The following is a 12,359-nucleotide window of genomic DNA, read 5'->3' as shown; positions in this document are numbered from 1 at the left end:
TATTTGCAAATATCCATCCTGAAACCCGAGGACACCGCCCGGTATCACTGTGCAAGACACAGTGAGGGGAAGTCGGTCTGAGCTTAGACAAAAACCTCCCCCTGCAGAAACAGGGAACGGAATACCCCGCTAGTGGCGTTCACTCTCCACAACAATGAAAATGGCCACAACGTATCTCCCCTTATGGACACCACACAGAGCTGATCCCATCTCCCCCAGGGAGCGCAGGGAGCGGAGCAGGAGGAAAGAACAAGTGCATCTGCCCTCGCACTGTGAATGCCCCCAGTGACTCATCAGATCTTTCTGATCAGATGCTCCACAGTTTAAGGCTCCCTCCTTCTCCCACTGAAGGCAGTGGAGAAGCTGAGCCCTTAGCGAAGAGCAGTGAATGCGGAGCCCGAAGATAGGGCTATGGACCGGAAGGGGTTGTGTGTCAGTTATCATCTATCGCTTTTCTATTGAGGCTGATAATTCTCTGTGGTTGAAATTCACCCTTTTCCCAGGAGCCAGCACAAGGTCCTCTCCAGCTACCGAGCCCCACCTAAGCCTCCTGTAGGATTTATCCACTGGCGAAGCCTTATGCTGCCCTTCTGCACAGGGATGGTTTCTATCACATCTCCGCAGCACTTCTCAGACCAAGCCACAGTGACCCCAAAACTATTTCCAGCAATGTAGCCCAAAAAATCCCTCAGAAATATTCCGAATCACTTTTGCAATTTTTCCACACTCAGTGACCAGGTTACCCTGAGAACGGAGTAGATCTATAGTGTGCCTCGCACCTAATTGATAACACTGACACCAACATTAAAGAGGGGGAGACAAAGATCCTTTCAGAAAGCGAGAGTGAGAGCGCACAACTGTTTCCATTCAGTTGTTTTACACATGTAAGGAGGGCTAAATAAAGACCTTAATGTAAGGTTCGCTGCTAAGGTCGGACTCACTAACTCACCTGCCAGGAGATTTCACAATGAGCTGCAGCGTCACACTCCTCCTAGGTCCCCCATTATACTGTCCCCACCCCCGGCCCATGCAAATGAGCTCCCCGGGGTCCTGTTCATAGCCAGGGCCGGCTCCAGCATTTCTGCCGCCCCAAGAAAAAAAAAAAAAAAAAAAAAGCTGCGATCGCAATTGCGATCGGCGGCGGCAATTGGGGAAAAAAAAGCCGCGATCGGCGGTGGCAGTTCAGCGGCAGGTCCTTCGCTCCTAGAGGGAGTGAGGGACCTGCCGCCCCCGAATTGCCGCAGGAGCCGCCCCTCTCCCTTGGCCGCCCCAAGCACCTGCTTGTTAAGCTGGTGCCTGGAGCCGGCCCTGTTCATAGCCCAGCCGCAGGCCACTCACACCACTCATAGCCAGCGCTGGGCTTCAGCTTCCCATCCCGCCAGCTGCAGACATGACTCCCAGCCTGGCCATCGCCTTCCTCCTGCTGCTCCCAGCAGGTAAGGGCGGGATCTGCGCTGCTGCTGGGTGCCCGGTACCACATGTTCCCTAATAACTGCACCTCTGAGAATCACTGCAATATTCCCCTTTATCTCCCCCCTCTGCAGGTGTCTATTCCCAGGTCAGCCTGGTGGAATCCGGTGGGGGAATCAAAAAGCCCGGGGAGACCCTCACAGTGACCTGCAGCTTGTCCGGATTCTCTCTCACTAGCTACGTGGTGCAGTGGGCCCGCCAGCCAGCGGGGAAGGGGCTGGAATGGGTCAGAGCCATATGGTCTAGTGGAGGCACTGCCTATACCGATGCTCTCAAAAATTGCCTCACCGTCATCAGAGACAACTCCAGGAGCCAAGTGTTCCTGCAACTGACCGGCCTGCAGCCCGGAGACACCTATGTGTATTACTCTGTCAGGTACTAGTGCTAAAACTAACCTTGCGGAGAACCAGCCTTCCAGCGAGAGTCGCAGACAGCAGCAGCTGCCAGCACCGCGTTCTCTCTGCTTGGTTAACTGTACTCGCTTCATCCAGATTGCACAACTCGTTACAAGCACTGTTGGATTAAACCCCATATCACCGAAACTCACACAGTGACTCAGAACTTCCAGGGCTGGAAACCAGACCCAGGAGCTCTGACACCTGGCCAGCTGCGCTCTCAATTTTTCTATTCTTCTGCCAAGAAGTGAAGGGAAAGACCCCAGGAATATTCATTCCTAAACCCTTGCAGTTGGAAACGGACTCACCAGACTGTGCTTCCCTCCCGTAGCTGGGAAGATGAACCAGGAGTCTTTAAATCCGGTGCCTGCTGTAGAATCCAAAGCCCCACTACAGTAGGAGAGGTGGAAATACTGGTCCCTGCAGGACAAAATCTGAGACATGAGTTAAACAGGACATTTACTCAGACCAAACAGTCAAAAAGAATTTGTGACTTTTGGAGCTTAATTATACCAGCCTCTCTTTTGAAGCTCCATCCCAAACATAATTACCCACAGTCACTCTGAAACAATCACTGTTCTCTCTGAGCAGCCATTAGGAACATGGGACCCTAGAAACTGCCAGCCTCAAGAATCTCCCGGGCCCCCCTTAGCCCAGTCTCCTGCCTCAACAGTGGCCTGAGCGAACTGCTTTATAAGAAGCAGGACTAAATTCTGCAATGGTGACCTAAGCGGCCCACACTGGAAGATTCTTAATAATTCCCTGTCTGTGAGAGGTTGTTTACACACCGAAGCAAGAGAGCTTATCTCCTTGCCAAAAATCTGGTGGTGAGAATTTCTAAGCTATCTAAGAGATTGAGACAGATATGTCCCTTGCATTTTTTTCTAAAATTAACATCAAAAGCCTCTCCTCAGATTTTTTTCTAAATTACATTTTTTGAAATTTATTTTCTGATTTTGGGGGGGAGCGCCGGAGGGGGGGGTGACTCATGCTATAGCTACTACATTATTCTTCCCTCCCTGGAGCCAACTTCTCTGTTTTTATAGCATTTCTTCTAAGGTGTTCCCTTCTCTGTCTCTGGCCTAGAGCCAGCCCTGCATAGAACCAATTAATAATAAAATAAATGTTTACGGAGATCCACTTTTAGACATGCACTTAGCTGCCTCAGTTATACCATCACCAGGGCTGGCCTTAACATGAGGCGAACTGAGGCCTGCTTTACACTACGAGTTTAGGTCGAATTTAGCAGCATTAAATCGAATTAAGCCTGGACACGTCCACACGACGAAGCCCTTTTTTACGACTTAAAGGGCCCTTTAAACCAATTTCTTTACTCCACCTTCGACGAGGGGATTAGTGCTGAAATCGGCCTTTCTGGGTTGGATTTGGGGTAGTGTGGACGGAATTCGACGTTATTGGCCTCCGAGAGCTATCCCACAGTGCTTCATTGTGACCGCTCTGGACACCACTCTCAACTCAGATGCACTGACCAGGTAGACAGGAAAAGCCCTGAGAACGTTTGAATTTCATTTCCTATTTGCCCAGCGTGGAGAGCACAGGTGACCACGCAGAGCTCATCAGCACAGGTAACCATGATGGAGTCCCAGGATCGCAAAAGAGCTCCAGCATGGACAGAACGGGAGGTACGGGATCTGCTCGCCACATGGGGCGATGAATCAGTGCTAGCTGAACTCCGTTGCAGTAAACGAAATGGCAAAATATTAGAAAAGGTCTCCAAGGCCATGAAGGACAGAGGCCATAACAGGGATGCACAGCAGTGCCACATAAAAATTAAGGAGCTAAGGCAAGCCTACCACAAAGCCAGAGAGGCAAACGGAAGGTCCGGGGCAAATCGGCAGACATGCTGCTTCTACGCGGAGCTGCATGCCATGCTAGGGGGTGCAGCCACCACTACCCCAACCGTGTGCTTTGACTCCATCAATGGAGAATCACGCAACAGGGAAGCGGGTTTGGGGTACGAGGAAGATGATAATGAAGACAATGAAGATAGCTCACAGCAAGGAAGGGGAGAAACCGGTTTCCCCAACAGCCAGGATATGTTTATCACCCTGGACCTGGAACCAGTAACCCCCGAACTCACCCAAGGCGTGCTCCCAGACCCTGAGGGTGCACAAGGGACCTCTGGTGAGTGTACCTTTGTAAATATTACACATGGTTTAAAAGCAAGCATGTTTAATGATTAATGATTAATTTGCCCTGGCAATCGTGGGCAGTACAGCTACTGGAAAAGTCTGTTAACGTGTATGGGGATGGAGCAGAAATCCTCCAGGGACATCTCCAGAAAGCTCTCCTTCATGTACTCCCAAAGTCTTTGCAAAAGGTTTCTGGGGAGGGCTGCCTTATCCCGTCTGCCATGGTAGGACACTTTACCACGCCAGGCCAGTAGCACGTAGTCTGGAATCATTGCATAACAAAGCATATCAGCGTATGGTCCCAGTGTTTGCTGGCATGCAGACAACATCCATTCCTTAACTCTCTTTGTTATCCTCAGGAGAGTGATATCATTCACGGTCACCTGGTTGAAATGGGGTGATTTTATTAAGGGGGATGGAGCTTCCTGCTCGGTGGAACAGAAATGTTCCCCGCTGTTTGCCATGCAGTGGGGGGGGGAGGAGTGAAGTGATCATCCCAGAGAATTGGATGTCGGGGGGAGGGGGGTTAGTTGGGTTTGTACTGCATGTTAACCCGGAAACTGCAGCCCCTCCTTTTACATTACAAACCCATTTTAAATGGCCATCCCAACGGGTGCTTGGTATGGGAAATGAGGGTGCTGCTGTTTGAAACCATCCCCACATGTTATGAAGGTTAAAGAAGCCAAAAGACTGTGTCTTACCATGGCTGCCTGCAAGCCAAATTCTGCTGCCTGGCACTGCGTGAGTGATCTCTCACACCAAACCGGCAGGCCCTCAATATAAGAGGAAAAATGCGACCTTGTAACGAAAGCACATGTGCTGTGTAATGTGAACAGCAAAATTTAACGTGAAAGAGTGTACCCATTGTTCTCTAAAATGTGTCTTTTTTAACCACCTCTCCCTTCTTCTCCACCAGCTGCAAATGTTTCTCCTTCACAGAGGCTAGTGAAGATTAGAAGGAGAAAACGGCGGACTCACGATGACATGTTCTTGGAGCTCCAGATGTCCTCCCACGCTGACAGAGCACAGCAGAATGCGTGGAGGCAGTCAATGCCAGAGTGCAGAAAAGCACAATATGAATGAGAGGAGAGGTGGCGGGCTGAATCACGGGCTGAATCGAGCAAGTGGTGGGCTGAAGAGGATAGGTGGTGTCAGATTGCTGACAGAAGGCAAGAGTCAATGCTCCGGATGCTGGAGCATCAAACTGATATGCTCCAGAATATGGTTGAGCTGCAGGAAAGGCAGCAGGAGCAGAGACCGCCACTACAGCCCCTGTGTAACCACCAGCCCTCCTCCCCAAGTTCCATAGCCTCCTCACCCAGATGCCCAAGAACGCAGTGGGGGGGCCTCCGGCCACCCAGCCACTCCACCCCAGATGATTACCCAAGCATCAGAAGGCTGGCCTTCAATAAGAGTTAAAGTTTTAAAGTTTTAAAGTTTTAAAGTGCAGTGTGTCCTTGTCCATCCCTCCTCCCCCACCCCACCCGGCACGTCCCTCCTCCTCCACCCCTCCCGGACTACCTTGGCAGTTATCCCCCTTGTTGTGTGATGAATTAATAAAGAATGCATGAATGTGAAGGAACAATGACTTTATTGCCTCTGCAAGCGGTGCTTGAAGGGGGGAGGGGAGGGTGGTTAGCTTACAGGGAAGTAGAGTGAACTGGGATGGGGTCATCAAGGAGAAACAAACACAAGTTTCACACCGTAGCCTGGCCAGTCACAAAACTGGTTTTCAAAGTTTCTCTGATGCGCACCACACCCTCCTGTACTCTTCTAACAGCCCTGGTCTCTGGCTGTGCATAATCAGCGACCAGGGGATTTGCCTCAACCTCCCACCCCGCCATAAATGTCTCCCCCTTACTCTCACAGATATTGTGGAGCGCACAGCAAGCAGCAATAACAATTGGAATATTGGTTTTGCTGAGGTCTATCCAAGTCAGTAAACTGCACCAGCGCGCTTTTATATGTCCAAATGCACATTCTACCACCATTCGGCACTTGCTCAGCCTATAGTTGAACAGGTCCTGACTACTGTCCAGGCTGCCTGTGTACAGCTTCATGAGCCATGGCATTAAGGGGTAGGCTGGGTCCCCAAGGATAACTATAGGCATTTCAACATCCCCAACGGTTATTTTCTGGTCTGGGAAGAAAGTCCCTTCCTGCAGCTTTTGAAACAGACCAGAGTTCCTGAAGATGCGAACATCATGTACCTTTCCTGGCCATCCCACGTTGATGTTAGTGAAACATCCCTTGTGATCCACCAGGGCTTGCAACAGCATTGAAAAGTACCCTTTTTGGTTTATGTACTCGGTGGCTTGGTGCTCCGGTGACAAGATAGGGATATGGGTTCCGTCTATCTCCCCACCACAGTTTGGGAATCCCATTGCAGCAAAGCCATCCACTATGACCTACACGTTTCCCAGAGTCACTACCCTTGATATCACCAGGCCTCTCATTGCCCTGGCAACTTGGATCACAGCAGCCCCCACAGTAGATTTGCCCACTCCAAATTGATGCCCGACTGACCGGTAGCTGTCTGGCGTTGCAAGCTTCCACAGGGCTATCGCCACTCACTTCTCAACTGGGAGGGCTGCTCTCATCCTGGTATTCTGGTGCTTCAGGGCAGGGGAAAGCAAGTCACAAAGTTCCATGAAAGTGCCCTTACGCATGCGAAAATTTTGCAGCCACTGGGAATAGTCCCACACTTGCAACACGATGCGGACCCACCAGTCTGTCCTTGTTTCCTGGGCCCAGAATTGGCATTCCATGGCATGAACCTCCCCCAGTAACACCATGACTTGCACATTGCTGGGGCCCGTACTTTGTGAGAGGTCTATGTCCATGTCAATTTCTTCATCACTCTCGTTGCCACGCTGCAATCGCCTCCTCGCCTGGTTTTGCTTTGGCATGTTCTGTCTCTGCATATACTCCAGGACAATGCGCATGGTGTTCATAGTGCTCATAATTGCCAAGGTGATCTGAGCGGGCTCCATGATCCCAGTGCTATGGTGTCTGGACTGAAAAAAGGCGCGAAACTATTGTCTGACGGAGGGAGGGAGGGGACATTGATGACATGGCTTACAGGGAATTAAAATCAACAAAGGTGGCTGTGCATCAGGGAGAAACACAAGCAACTGTCACACAGAATGGTCCCCCCAAAGATTAAACTCAAAACCCTGGGTTTAGCAGGCCGTTGATTTCACGGAGGGAGGGGGAAGCAAATGAATACAGAACAAATCTGGTCCATCTATCTTTTACATCTTAAGCTGGCAGCAGACGGTGCAGCATGACTGATAGCCATCGGCATCTTCTGGGTGCTTGGCAGAAGATGCTGCATTACGACTGCTAGCCATCATCGTCAAGACGGTGCAATAGGACTGCCGGCAGCACTGAGTCTCCAGGAGACAAAACATGTCTGCCCAGGTGCCTCTGACTGAACTCACTGAGGAGTACGACGACGATGGATACCAGTCGTAATACACCATCTACTCCCAAAAGGCAAGGATCTGCTGCTGTATAGCAATGCAGCCCCACATCTGCCAGCACCCAGATAGTCGATGACGGCTACCAGTCATACTGTACCGTCTACTGCCAAAAGGCAATTAGCTGCTGCTGTGTAACAATGCAGTACCACGTCTGCCGGCACCCAGATGACATATGGTGACGGTGAGCTGAGCTGAGCTGAGCGGGCCCCATGCTTGCCGTGGTATGTCATCTGCACAGGTAACCCAGGAAAAAAGGCATGAAACGATTGTCTGTCGTTGCTCTCATGGGGGGGGGGGGGGGCTGACGACATGTACCCAGAATCCCCCGTGACACTGTTTTTGCCTCATCAGGCATTGGGATCTCAACCCAGAATTCCAATGGGCGGCGGAGACTGCGGGAACTGTGGGATAGCTACTGTGATAGACCCAGACCAGTTGGGAACAGCAGAGTAGCAGAAGGGAGATATACTGGCCACTGGATAAATAGTTTTCTGTTCCCTGAGTGACCAGAGCAGGGGCTGCTCCAGGCTAATAGACCACCTGACTGCAATTAACCTGCTAAGGGTCAGGTGAGGCAGTTAAGCACCCGACTCTAATTAAGGCCCCTCTGATGCTATAAAAGGGCTCACTCCAGTCAAGCCAGGGGGAGCCAGGAAGCCAGAGGAGAGGAAGTGTGTGAGAGGAACTGGGAGCAAGAGGTGTGCAAGAAGCTGAGAGTGAGTAGGCGTACTGCTGGAGGACTGAGGAGTACAAGCGTTATCAGACATCAGGAGGAAGGTCCGGTGGTGAGGACAAAGAAGGTGTTGGGAGGAGGCCATGGGGAAGTAGCCCAGGGAGTTGTAGGTGTCGTGCAACTGTACCAGGAGGCACTCTAGACAGCTGCAGTCCACAGGGCCCTGGGCTGGAACCCGGAGTAGAGGGCGGGCCCGGGTTCCCCCAATACCTCCCAACTCCTGATCAAACACAGGAGGAATTGACCCAGACTATAGCTTCTACCAGAGGGGAAGGTCTCTGGACTGTTTCCTAACCCACAGGATGAATCTGTGAAATGAGCAAATCTGCCAATAAGTGCAGGACCCACCAAGGTAGAGGAGGAACTTTGTCACACTACCCACAGTGCAACGCTCCGGAAGTCGACGCTAGCCTCGGTACTGTGGACGCGGTTTGCTGACTTAATGCACTTAGAGAATTTTATGTGGGGGCACACACAATCGACTGTATAAAAATGATTTCTATAAAACCGGCTTCTATAAATTCGACCTAATTTCGTAGTGTAGCCATACCCTTAGACAATAACCTCACGTGCCGGACTGTGTGTGTGCATGGGGGTGCGCCACTAGGACCCAGAGTGTAGAAAATTGTGTCTGGTGCTGGTGCATATGTATTCTTTCTGCTCTAGATGCACAGAGATGGTGGAGTGCTGTGCTGGAGGAAGGAGGGCACAAGAGACATAAGAGGCAGGCAGAAAAAAAGGTGAGAGGGAATAACAGAAAGCAGAAGGAGCTGCAGGGAGAGAGAGGAGGAGGAGCCTCTTATGTACCTCTCTAGCACGCCCAGGAGCCTGGACAGATTCACACCAGCTTCTCAGGGACCTTCCTGTTTCCTGCTGCTTCCCTGAACCCACTTGAGGAGAACAGGCAGTCAACTGAAGTAGTAGGAGCCAGTTAGGCCCTTAAGACGCTGATATCTTCCCTCACTCAGGCCCAGTTACCAGCCTGCTTATTTGTCCCCTTCAATTGAGTGTTGAGAGCCACTATAGCTGGCACAGAACAGCAGTCATGAGTGAAAGAAGAAAATGCCCCTATGGGGCAGCATTCAGAAAAAGAAAGAAAGCAAAGGAAGCTTTTCTATCTAAGCAGGAAGGAGCTCTCCTGAGATACATAGACACGAATGTTCATGGTGAGCCTTCCAGCCCCAGTGAGGATGTGAGTGGTGAGGAGATGCCTGATCTTCCAGTTAGTCAGAGTGCAGGTGACCTGTCAGCTACTGCAGCATCCATATCTCCATCTCAAATGGATGTAACCATGCACATTCCTGAAGAAAAGTGTAGATCAGAAAAGAGTGTGGTGGAGGCACAAGAAACAGCTGCTGCTGAGTTTAATTCCTTAAGTCTAGATGATCCAGGACTGTGGACCCATTTGAACAGTAGCCTGAGGGACTTTCTTGTACTGCATGGGCCACAGCAAGTGAAAAACTTCATGTTCCCCAAAACAATGAAAATAGAAGTTTCCATCCAACACATTACTGGCGTGAAATCCCCAATGGTGACAAAGTGGAGAGGCCATGGCTTATGTACTCAAAAACCCAGAATGCTGCATACTGTTTTGTTGCAAACTCTTCCAGGCTAATGTTCCAGCCACACTGGGTTCTCTGGGGACAGAGGACTGGAAAAATCTGGCTAGAAATCTGGCATGCCATGAGAAAGCAGCAAATCACCAGAGAGCATTCCATAGGTGGAAAGAGCTTGAGATGAGACTAAGGTTAACGGCCACCTGTCATAAACATACAGCTAAGCGTAGCATAAAATCCCTTCTTTATCTGTAAAGGGTTAAGAAGCTCAAATAACCTGATTGGCACCTGACCAAAAGGACCAATGATGGGATAAAATACTTTAAAATATATTGGGGAAAGTTTTTGTTTTGTGTTCCTTTTTGTTCTCTCCGGGTCAACGAGGAACCAGGGCAGGGAAAATACATCTCCTAAAGCCATATCTGAACTAAGCAACTAAGATTACAAATTGCAAGTTCTCACGGACTCACAGATCGTGCCCACTCTTGGTCCCGTGCGGTCCGTGGGGGGGTGCCCCTTTCAGTGCGACAGCCCTTCTCGGGGGTCCACTCTCTCTCGTGGTCAGGCCCCACCACCTTCTGGAGCCGCACCTCTCTGAGTCTTAGCACACCTGTTTCTCGCCGTGGGCCCCCTCAGGGAGTCCACTTGCTCTGGACCCCCCGGGCCTGAGTCCCACCCCCTCCACATGCAAACCAGTGAAACCCCACCAAAAACAAGAAAAACCAAGAAAATCCCCCACTTCATCACATAAGTAATAGGAAGGAAATTTGTTAGATTATCTTTTCTTTTAGCGTGTAAATTTTCCCTATGTTAAGAGGGAGATTTAGTCCTGTGGTTTTTTTTTTTTTTTTTTTTTTTTTTTTGTAACTTTAAAGTTTTGCATAGTGGGAAATCCTCTGTGTTTTGAATCTGATTACCCTGTAAAATTACCTTCCATCCTGATTTTACAAAGGTGCTTCTTTTACTTTTTTCTTTTTAATAAAGTTCAGCTTTTAGGAACATGATTGGTTTTTAGTGTCCTAAAAACCCAAGGGCTGGTCTGTGCCCACTTTGTTAACTTATTTGGTTGGTATATTATTCTCAAGCCTCCCCAGGAAAAGGGGTGAAGGGGCTTGGGGGGATTTAGGGGGAACAGGAACTCCATGGTTCTTTTCTTTAAATCTTTGTCTAACTCACTTGGTGGTGGCACCGATACCATTCCAAGGACAAGGAAGAATTTGTGCCTTGGGGAAGTTTTTAAGCTAAGCTGGTAAAAATAAGCTTAGGGAGTCTTTCATGCTTGTCCCCACATCTGTACCCCAGAGTTCAGAGTGGGGAAGGAACCCTGACACCACCATAAATGATCAGCATCAAGAGAAGATTGCATCAGAATGTTCTGAAAAGGCTCATTGCCATTGTGAAAATGCTTGCTACCCAAAACCTAGCACTGTGTGGAACTTCAGATCAGCCGTATGTGCCAAACAATAGAAATTTCCTTTAAATTGTGGAGTTGATGGCTGAGTTTGATGCTGTACTCCAGGAGCATCTAAGAAGAGTCATCACCCAAGAAATGTACACACACCACTACCTTGCAAAAACAATTCAAAGTGAGATCATACAGTTAGTGGCAACAAAAGTCAAACAGAAGATTGTGGCAGATCTGAAGTCAGCAAGATATTACTCTGTTATTCTGGACTGCACACCTGATATCAGCCATACGGAACAAATGACTTTAATGGTGCGTTTTGTAACAACAACAGAACCTATTGAAAATGTCCCTGCAATGGTGACTATCAGAGAGCATTTTCTAGAATTTATTGACATTGAGGATACTACAGGAGATGGTATGACAAATGTGCTTCTTAAAAAGCTGGAAGATACGAGAATTGTGATAGCTGACATGAGAGGTCAGGGCTACGATAATGGTGCCAACATGAGAGGAAAGAACAGAGGAGTGCAGACACGGATCCGAGAGTTAAACCATCGAGCTTTTTTTGTCCCATGCAGTTCTCATTCATTGAACTTGGTGGTCACTGGTGCAGCATCAGCTTCTAGTGAGGCTGCTGAATTTTTTAATGTAATTCAAAGCATCTATGTATTTTTCTCTGCATCAACTCATCGATGGCAAATTTTGAAGCAACATCTGGGAATATCCTCTCTGACACTGAAACCACTGAGTGACACACAATGGGAAAGTCGAGTGGAGGTGATAAATCTATCAAACACCAAATTGGAAAGACAGATGATGCCATAGTTGCCATTATGGAGGATAATGCTATGACAGGAACTGTTTGTGGGAGAATAGTGGCAGAGGGCAATGGAATCACCAGAAACATACTGTGATGGGGCATGGCCAGATGGCTACAGTAAAGTACTGAGGAACAGGTATGTTAGCCCCAGGCTATACAAATCCCTGGTACCATGGTAACCAAATGGCAGTTGCTCCAGGTTAATCAAGACACCTGGGGCCAATTAAGATCCTTCTAGAAGGCAGTGGAGATAGCTAGATTGATTGGGACACCTGAAGCCAATCAAGGACTGGCTGGAACTAGTTAAAAGCCTCCCAGTTAGTCAGTGTGGTGTGGGTG

The 12,359-nt window shown here is 49.3% G+C and overlaps 1 gene segment (V, D, J or C); it reads left to right on the top strand.

Annotated features, from left to right (window-relative positions):
- Positions 1-1,390: 1,390 nt before the first annotated feature.
- On the top strand, positions 1,391-1,852 carry LOC135886399 (Ig heavy chain V region PJ14-like). The segment is given in 2 exon segments: positions 1,391-1,436; positions 1,545-1,852. Coding segments are annotated over 2 exon segments (354 nt in total).
- Positions 1,853-12,359: the final 10,507 nt, after the last annotated feature.

Source organism: Emys orbicularis, chromosome 12 (assembly GCF_028017835.1).
Source record: "Emys orbicularis isolate rEmyOrb1 chromosome 12, rEmyOrb1.hap1, whole genome shotgun sequence".
Taxonomy (NCBI): Eukaryota; Metazoa; Chordata; order Testudines; family Emydidae; genus Emys; species Emys orbicularis.
Note: the sequence above shows the minus strand (reverse complement) of the source record. Positions and strands in the feature narration are given on the sequence as shown.